The 9,919-nt window shown below is 31.6% G+C and overlaps 1 protein-coding gene across 2 annotated transcripts; it reads left to right on the top strand.

The window, feature by feature from the left end:
* The first annotated feature begins 7,383 nt into the window (after positions 1-7,383).
* On the top strand, positions 7,384-9,718 carry LOC144555953 (glycine-rich RNA-binding protein RZ1A-like). Of its 2 annotated transcripts, XM_078304406.1 has the most exons (4): positions 7,384-7,539; positions 8,046-8,167; positions 8,699-9,072; positions 9,395-9,718. In XM_078304406.1, the coding sequence occupies exons 2-4, from the start codon at positions 8,057-8,059 to the stop codon at positions 9,543-9,545; spliced, it is 636 nt and encodes a 211-aa protein (XP_078160532.1). In that variant the 5' UTR covers positions 7,384-7,539; positions 8,046-8,056; the 3' UTR covers positions 9,546-9,718. The 2 variants fall into 2 exon arrangements, with proteins under 2 accessions (XP_078160532.1, XP_078160531.1); XM_078304405.1 differs by lacking the exon at positions 7,384-7,539 and having other exon boundaries at positions 7,996-8,167.
* Positions 9,719-9,919: the final 201 nt, after the last annotated feature.

The raw sequence follows: 9,919 nt of genomic DNA, 5'->3' as shown, positions 1-9,919 counted from the left end.
GGAGTACAAGGTGGAACTGGTGAGCCGTTACAATCTTCTGGGAAGTCATACGGCCCGAGCACGGAATCGGCTCACGAGCATTAAAGCCTCAAAGATAACAAAAAGAGCAACTAAGACTCAGAAGTAAAAGGTTGATCTCGCAGATTCACTCTGAGAGTTGTTGTATTGGTTGAATAAGATTGAGATTGATTGTGAGTAATGAAGTTTAAATGCACAAGCAACAACGATTTTCTTTAGATCTGAAAATACGAAATATTGAAGTTAGGGGTGGCTAGAGGCGCATTCCAAATTTTGGTATAGCTTTTATTTATAAAGAGCTAATAAAAATGAGATAATTTGTCTCGACTGTTACAACGGTAGGTCAACTTACGCTGGTTTGGACTGACAGGAACCAGAACGGTAGATTTTGTGTATAACGGTCCTTGACTGTTATAACGGTTCCCATAACAAAAATCCTCGCCAGGTGATGGTTCCAATCGATTTAAACCGTCACACGCCGATAGATGATTTATTTATTCCGTTACAACAGTTCTTGGACCATTGTAACGGTAAGCCTCACTTAGTTCATTCTCAAGCTTATTTTACTAATTTTACAAATTGATTATCATAATCTTGAGATGATGCTTCTGTTATCCAATGTCTTGTGCTTCATGATTACATCCTTCATGTTGTATAGCAGTTTATTAATTCATCATTTATGTGTAATTATTGAATATTCTGTTATCATGAGCCTGCACAATATCTCAAGAAGGAAAACTGTAAAATGCAATTTATATGTTTTGCAAATCTAGTCAAATAGACAAGTAGATTATGACACAAGTCAACATACTCTACATAACCTCTAAACATGTTTCATATATCCTATAAAATAACTGTATAGATCATTTAAATCTATTTGAAAAATACTGAAAATTTAAATCAATATTAGAAATAATTGTAAATTTTTTGTAAAACTATTTCAAGAATCCTGTACAACTAGTGCAAGAATCTTATAAAACAATTATAAGAATTATGTAAAACAACTGCATCAACTGGAATACTAACTCAACAAGATGCATGAATTGATCTAGATATATAAATAAAGATATGAAAACTATTGCATAGATCTTGTAATTAAACTATTGCATAATAAAGATTAATTAAGATCACAACGAAATATGATCCTCGGTTTAAGTCATATAACATGTAAAAGAACGATCTAAATAGATGTAAATAGAAGGAAACAAATAGATGTAAAAGAACGATCTAAACAGGTCTAAATAAAAAGAAACAACTAGAAGAAACAACATACCTTATATGATCGGACGTTGTAATAGTGTTGGAGAGGTGGTGCGGAGGAGAGGGAAGTGGTCTCCGGCGAATATTGTAAAACAATAAGATTAATACTCCATATTACCTCCAGATCGGCTCCTTTTATTTTCTCCATATCGCCTCTCCATCATCTCTTTCCTCCATATTTCCACAAGATGAATACTGTAAAATCACAAGATGCATATTGTAAAATCACAAGGTGAATGCTGTAAAATGACAAGATCAATACTCTAGATCGCCTCGCTTTCATCTCTCCTCCATGTCGTCTCTCTCAGATCGTCTCTTTATATCTCCTCCATATCGTCTCTCTCTCATCTCTCTCGTCCAGATTGTCACAAGATGAATAGCGTAAACCATAAGATGCATATTGTAAAATCACAAGGTGAATACTTTAAAACAATCCGAATATGCTCCAAATTGCCTCTGCCCTCATCTCTCTCTCTTCCAAATCACCTCTCTTAGATCGTCTCTTCCTATCTCCGTGGTTAAGAGCAGTAGTTGGGCCAACAATTGTTGCAGATTTCAATGGCTCGTGCGGCTTGAAAGGATGCACATGATGTGAGGAATAGATGGAGAAGAGGAAGAAGTGGAGAAGGGACGGAGGGACGGAGATGAAAGGCGGAGGCAGACGGAGAGAAAGTAATGTGAGATGAGGAGTTCTCTATCTGAAAAAGATTTTGTTTTTTGTGTGGGTGAGAGAAAGAAAGAAATATGAGAAAATGAGAGAGAATATGAAAAATAAAAAAAGTTACTTAAAATACTGTTATGAAGCTTTATTTAAATATTTGTGAAAAAAGTGTGAACAAAAGATTGGTGGATATAAATATTTTCTCTATTTTTTTTTCCAGTGAATTGAATGACCATCACTTTACATTATACTGAAACAATAACAAATTTCATGGGGATTATTTACAGTAGCTTTATATTACCCAGTAATAGACTCCAGAGCATAAATAATTACGTATGCATAATAATGCAGTGGATTGGTCGGAATTTTTTAGTTACCATCTTAATATTTTAAGTTTTAGTCTTACCAACGATATTTTCAAAATTTGAATTCAACATTCCATCAGGGTTCGTGGAACTCAAGGATTCTGCGCAAAATTAAATATGCGTGGAAGTGTTTTTTTTTTTTTTTTAAATGATTAATTCTACATTATAATTGATATATTGTATAAACTACTGGCATCATATTCATATTTTGCAATAAAACATTGGTGTATTGTTTTCAAACTTTAAACGGTTTTATCGTTGAGTAGGAAATTTTAATTTGAATGTTTGACCACAATTCGGAAAACTCGTGAAGAGACAAAGGGTGTGGTGTCTTGGTCTATCGTCCGAGGAAGCCAACGCAATCATAATTGCCAAAAAAAAAATTGTTTTGAGCCTCAAAACATCAGTTGAAGTTTTTGATCCTCAATAATTATATCATTTTCGTTTATTTCAGCAAGAAACGCCTGTTAATATTTATCAGGATATATAATTTGATAATAACTAACATTTTAAAATTAAGTACTAATATTTGAATTTTTTTTCCTATTTATTTCTATCATTCTATAGTGCGTTAATTAACTATACGAGGCTGTGTGAAACTCTATTTTTTTTTTTTTTTTTAAAACATCCACGCAGCCTGAACTGCTTGGATGTCATTGGTTCTGTGCAGTCTGAGGTTGCATGGAAGGTAGAAATGGAACTTCCAAAAGGTCGGTGCAAGATTAAAATATTAAGATGGTAATTAAAAATATTTCAGTGGAGGGTTTAATTTTTGTATTTTTTGTAAAATATTTACTTAATTGCATGCGCAAAAATTATATTAATATTTTGTAAAATAAATAACAAATTATGCTGATTTTGTTAATAAAACTGAATATATTATGTGTTGTTAAATTAGAAAATATTTTGAAAAATGTGCCGAAAAAGGATTCAAGAATATGTTACGGATATTTGGATGAAATTCTAAGAAATAGATATGTACATAAATTATAGATATTTTGATTTTTAGAGCATCTACATGACTACATCTCATTTGCAAGATTTATATAAAAAAAAAACATCTCATTTCCAAGAGAATTATAAAAGCTAATATGATAATTATAATCGTAATTGCAGTAATGCGGAATAATTTATAATTTAGTAATCTTACAGAATTAATAATATCGAATGCTACACCATCTTACAATTAGTTTGGAATTTACTATTAAAATAATTTATAAATTTGCTAAAAAAATTGAATGAAATTAATTATAAATATAAAAATTATATAACACTATTAATTAAAAAATAATTACTAAACTTATCGGGGTAGGCATTATTAACACCACAAATTTTCATATCAACACAACATTTTCAAAAAAATTAAATATATAGACAAATTTAACCCTATTTAAATATCTTTTCAATTATCATATCTTTTCATAATGTAATAAATGTTGTGATCATTTTTTAGTGATTTGATTTCCATAATTGCCTACATTAATGTTCCCAATTTAATCAAGTTCTGAGCTTGAAGATCTTCAAATTTAATATCCTCTTTGTTTATTAGAATCCGATGTCAAGATCATGAAACAAATAAGTTATTTTGAACTATATATGTATAATGATTATAACAAATAAATGCAGATAATTATTAAGGTTCTAATAACATAAAATGCCTTTGTAATTAAATATTAAATTAATCGATTTGATATTATAGTGCATAGCTTCTATTCCTATACATACAAATATATAAACACTGGACATGCTTATATACGTTACAACGAATGAAATATAAAAAATAATTTCAAATTAATAATTATATCTCTTAGATGAAACTATGTAACAGAACATTAACAATTGAGTTAATATCATAGCAAAACCTCCTCGTCTAAAAATATACTAAATTAGTTCCTCGTAATTTTAATTACGATTTCAATTTATTATTCAGTTAGAATCATCTAGTTTATTACGATGAACAATTACATGAACTTAGAATCATCTAGTTTATTATTCAGTTTTCTATTATCTTATACCCCCATTGTAATCTAATTATAAATAATAATTGAATGCAATTTCTTATTAATAATAATTTAATTTACATAATTACTGAATTTAAATCAAAAGTATTCGAATATTATTTATAATTAAATTAATATAATTACCGAATTTAAATCAAAAAATCATAATGGCAAATCATGCAAATACTATCTGAATTAAGGAATATGCTTAAGATTGTTGGGGTAAGTTTTCAGAAAATTTAAATAGTTAGATAAATTAATAAATCAAATAAATCAAACTGAAAACAATGTTACTTGGATTTTAAATAAATTGTCAATAAAATTTGTGGAGCAGGGTAGTATAAATCGATATATACAATGTGGTTAGATTTTTATAACATAATTAAATCTTTTATTGTTGTATTTTTTCTAAATCTTAAGATGCAATAAAAACAAATAATGAAAACAACAAACTACTTCCTACTTTTATAAATCTAACTTTTAATGAAAGAAAATCATACTAGTATATGAGAGATAAATAGATGTCAAACAAAATAACATATTTTATAAATATATTAATATTTTTTAAGGAAAGAAAGTCTATGATAAGATACGAGAGAGAATCAATTTATAAAGGAAATATTTGATGGAGAATGAAATTATCTATATAGTAAGGTATTTAAATAATATAATAATGTTGTGTTATTAAAAAAAATTTATTAATATCATCACCCAACTTATTGAAGTGACAAGAAAATCAACTTTTATAATCACATGATGAAAAATTGGATACATTATAACTTCCAAATATTCATTTCATAGGAACCAACTTTCCAAAACTCGCATTGTTTTTCGCTTGAATAATTATATCATTCCTCTCACCCTTGTCTCTCCATTTATCCCCCCACTCTCTCTTTCCAAATCAACTTCCTTAACTGTCTTTTATCCTCCCATTAGTTCCGCTAAGAATTTATATTAATCCCCGCATTAATTATTGTCCTTTAATAACAATTTCCGCATTAATTATACTGTCATTTTAATAACAATCATCGCATGAATTATACTGTCATTTAATAACAATCCCCGCATTAATTATACTGTTATTAAATAACAATCCCCGCTAACAATTATTTATTTGTTTATTGATGTTCAATAAAGTATTTACCAATGGTTTAAATAGCGTTTATCGCGAAATAGCGTACGGGTTAAAAAAATTGCGCTATGCTCAAATAGCGGCGCTATAGCGCGGAATAGCGCGCTATAGCGGCGCTATTTGGGCATAGCGCCATAGCTTTTTTGGTCGAAAAACGCTATAGCGCGCTATTTAAAACACTGGTATTTACCATTATTCTGACAAGTATTTATCATTATGTCTTAGAAGTATTTATCATTGTCCCTGACATGATAATACTTTGATTTGATTAAACATTACCTATTGACAAGTTCAAGAACAAAGTTCAAGAAAGTATTTATTATTGTTCTGACAAGTATTTATCATTATATTTGAGAAGTATTTATCATTGTCTTTGACGTACATATGTTTTACTGAAAATTGCAATTATGTCTGAGAAGTATTTATCCATGTAACATAAAGTATTTATCATTGCTTCTGAGAAATATTTATCGTTGTCTTTGACATACATATATTTTACTAAAAATTACAATTTAAAATTAATAAAAATTGATAACAATCACTTATTAAAAAAAATAACGTTATATGATTTAAATTATTTATATGAAAAATATACATTAAACTTCCGTTGGGCCGATTATTATATATGAATTCATATAAAACCATAACAGATTTCAATTCATGCAACATATATACATATTGTCTTTTGTACACATGCAATCCCATGTGATAAAACATAACATATACTCCTCAGGATCCAATACAATGTTTGTATAGAAGTTATGTTTTTACTACTTAGTAACCATGTAATCAAGCTTTGGCACAACTCATGTTGCCAAAACGCTTGATTATGATATAGTTTGGACCGAAATTTCATACATACCTAGTTGTATTAGATCCAACATATCAAAAAAGGAGTGTGCATGTGATCCATGACATGATGCCTCTTGGTTAAAGGTCTCCAACAAAATTGCATCTCCAATAGAAAAAATACAAGATCAACATATATGTGCATACATACATAAGAAAATTATAATGTTCATGCATACATACATAATAGAGAATAAAAATTCTCAGTTAAAATTTTCGTCCAAAATTATAAGAAAATGTTTATACAGAAGAAAATTGCAATTATGTTTGAGAAATATTTATTAATGTAACATAAAGTATTTATCATCACGCTTGAGAAATATTTATCACTGATGGTTTACTAAAAGTTGCAGTTATGTCTGAGAAGTATTTATCCATGTAACATAAAATATTTATTATCATGCTTGAGAAGTATTTATCATTAATGGTTTACTAAAAGTTACAGTTATGTCTGAGAAGTATTTATCCATGTAACATAAAATATTTATCCATGTAATATAAAATATTTATCATTATGTCTGAGAAATATTTATCATTGGATGAGGGGATTGTTTATTTAATGGTCTCCAGTTGTGCGGGGACAATCCAAAAAAAAAAGAAATTTTTTGCGGGGATAACTGACAAGTATTTATGAGGGGATTGTTTATTTAATGATCCCCAGTTGTGCGGAGATGATTAAAAAAAAAAGAAATTTTGTGCAGGGACAATTGATGGATTGATTTATTCTTTTATAAATAGAGATCATTGCATAGGGATTAATACTTTGCAAATTCAAGATAAATACTTTGATATTTTAAGTTAAATACTAACAGTTACGAAATACTTATTAATAACTGAGCGGTTCTCTCATTATTATTTTGACAATTTGTGCAGAATTTTTTGGGGAATATTGTTATGAGGATCTTTTTCGTTTATCATAGAAGAGCGGGTAGTTCACACAGTCACGCTCCGAGTCCATATCCTCCGTGGTAACACAAAATTTCTGTTTAAATATAGACTGTTCGATTGGAAACCGGACCAATCCGATTCAAGGTGAAATGCAAGGTGTCTCTTCACTATTCGTGCGGTTTCCAATCAGACGGCCCAGATCTAACCAGAAATATTCTGGTGAAATGAATTCCACGCTCCAGATTTTTACGAAAAAGCCCTCGTCTACCGAAATATCTCAGACCTAGGGTTTTGCTTCTTCATAAGCCGCAAACGCAGAGAGAAAGTCATCGCTCGCATTTTCCGACATCGAAAGTCGATTTAAAGGTATCTTTCTCTCCTCCCAGTTTTAATTTGTTTCCGTGTAATCACTTGATAGATTCTGATTTTTCTTGTTTCTCCTATAATTTCGTGATTACAAGTGTTGACCGTCGAGGCAGATCTACTTTTTGTGTTGTGGTACTGTTACTTTTTTTATTAATCTTCTTAATGAATTTGTATAATAATGTCCCGTGTTTGTTGAATTAGTTAATTTTATCAGGCATTTAATTTTTATTGATAATACTGCAGATCTTAGATCTGTGCTATCTAGCTATTGTAGTCTTCAACTGTGTGTAAAAGAATACAATATTTTATTTAATCAAATGCGAATTTGATTAATTGCTTGGCGAGTTGTCAAGGAGGTTTTACTATCAGAACATCTGATGATCTAACTTTTTCTAAACTAATGCTTCAGAAGGATGATTGCCTTAATTTGACCTTTTTTTACTGTTGGTTTGTAAAAGGCCTATTATATTACCTAATTTTGACCTTTTGATATTTCTGGAGTACAGAAAGTTAAGAAATGTCGGATGGAGAAGAATACCGAGTCTTTATTGGGAATCTTTCTTGGAATACAACAGATCGAAGTCTAGAGGATGCTTTTGGCAAATTTGGCAAAATTGCAGATGCAAAGGTATCATACAGTGATCCCCTCTTTCATAATATAGATCAGCATTCTTGTATTAAGCTGCAAAAACTTCTGGATAGGTATCCTTTATCTTCTTTTAATTATGAACTGTATTTTTTAGCCTAAATACCATTGCAGCACAGCTATAACTGTCAGCCTGAATCTATATCTGTTTACTGGTGTTATAATTATTAATGTGACCTCATTTAGCATAGCCTAAATTTGTTGTTGGACGCTAGAGGCCTAGAGCAATGCTATGTGCTTACTACTTACCTGTTAAGAATTCTTGTTGTTAACATCTTATAATAACAAATAATATCTATGCCTTTATGCTACTTCGTTTGAATTCTATGTTGAATTGATTGTCATTTTGTGTACCTATAATCTATCTCAATGAAAAGCTTACCAGTGTGCACAGAGTTTTACAGGGAAAAGGCTGCAAAAAAAATTTGATACAGCAGTCCATCTTCTAACTGGATCATAACCTGGTACCAAAATTCGTTCCATGTTAACATAATGATTTATTTGTTTTCTCAGGTTGTAAATGACAAATATTCAGGCCGGTCCCGAGGTTTTGGATTTGTTACATTTGACGAAAAGGAAGCCATGGAGGAAGCAATAGAGAAAATGAATGGCATGGACTTAGACGGCCGTGCCATAACTGTTGACCGGGCCCAGCCAGGTGGTGGTGGAGGCGGGGGTGGCGGTGGCGGAAGAGACCGTGATTATGACCGTGGGGACCGTCGTGACCGTGGTGGGTCCCGTAGTTATGGCGGCGGCGGCGGCGGCGGTGGAGGTGGTAGAAGCGGAGGTGGTGGTGGTGGTGGTGATTGTTTCAAGTGCGGTAAACCAGGCCACTTTGCGCGAGAGTGCCCTTCTGGTGATGGCGGCGACAGATACGGTGGAGATAGGTAAGTGATTATTTTTTGGTGTTAGGGTTTGTTCAGATTTTCTACTGGGAAAAAAGGGTTTTTTTTTGTTTGAAGCAAATTTTGTGCTTGATTGTTGAACGCTGACAGCAAATTTACAGAAATTAATCCTTTAAAAAGTAAAATCCAATTCAGTTATACATCAGTTCGCATTTCCAATTTTATAAGAAATGTAATGAAAAGTCTACAAATATTGATATAGAAAAAGGTCAATATGTTTGCAACCTTGTATTTCTTCCATTCACTGAGTGAATTATCTTTGATTCTAAATAAATGCTGGTGTTCTTGACAAAATGTTATTTAGGTATGGAGGTGGTGGTGGTGGTGGTGGAAGGTATGGACCAGACCGTAATGGTGGGGACCGCTACTCTGGCCGTAGCAGGGATGGTGGTGGGCCCCGCAGTGGTGGTGGTGGTGGCCGCGATCGCTCCGCCCCATATGGGCGGCCCAGATAAGAACCTGGGCTTGTATCAGTTTGATGTGATGAAACCCTCATTTCATCAATAATGAATCAAGGTATGAAAAATGTTAGTTATTTATGGATGTGACGGTACTGGTATTATTTAATTTCTAGTGTGTTAAAACAATGTTTAGTTAAATCTAGTGTGTGATGATTTGGTTACTTAAATGTTTGCTTTTTTGTTCTGTATGCAGCCAAGGTGCTTGTTCACCAAGGCCTTTGTATGTGTGGTACTCTTGATACTAGTTCTCTCTGGATTTTGGTGCAAAATGCGAAATGTTGCTCTCTTGTAAAAAAATGTTCCTTTAGTTTGCTCGCGGCTGTGCGCTTTTCCTTTATGTGATCCTTTGTATGGTGTTTCTGTTACGT

The sequence above is a fragment of the Carex rostrata genome, chromosome 6 (genome assembly GCF_964058835.1).
Source record: "Carex rostrata chromosome 6, lpCarRost1.2, whole genome shotgun sequence".
In the NCBI taxonomy this organism is placed as follows: Eukaryota; Viridiplantae; Streptophyta; class Magnoliopsida; order Poales; family Cyperaceae; genus Carex; species Carex rostrata.
This window is presented reverse-complemented; position numbering and strand designations above follow the sequence as displayed.

What these genes read in the sequence shown, in the direction of transcription:
- LOC144555953 (XM_078304406.1), top strand. Translation starts at nt 8,057, where the DNA reads ATGTCGGATGGAGAAGAATACCGAGTCTTTATTGGGAATCTTTCTTGG. An exon ending in GCAAAATTGCAGATGCAAAG is followed by an intron (nt 8,168 to 8,698) that starts GTATCATACAGT and finishes TTGTTTTCTCAG; the next exon opens with GTTGTAAATGACAAATATTC. An exon ending in GACAGATACGGTGGAGATAG is followed by an intron (nt 9,073 to 9,394) that starts GTAAGTGATTAT and finishes AATGTTATTTAG; the next exon opens with GTATGGAGGTGGTGGTGGTG.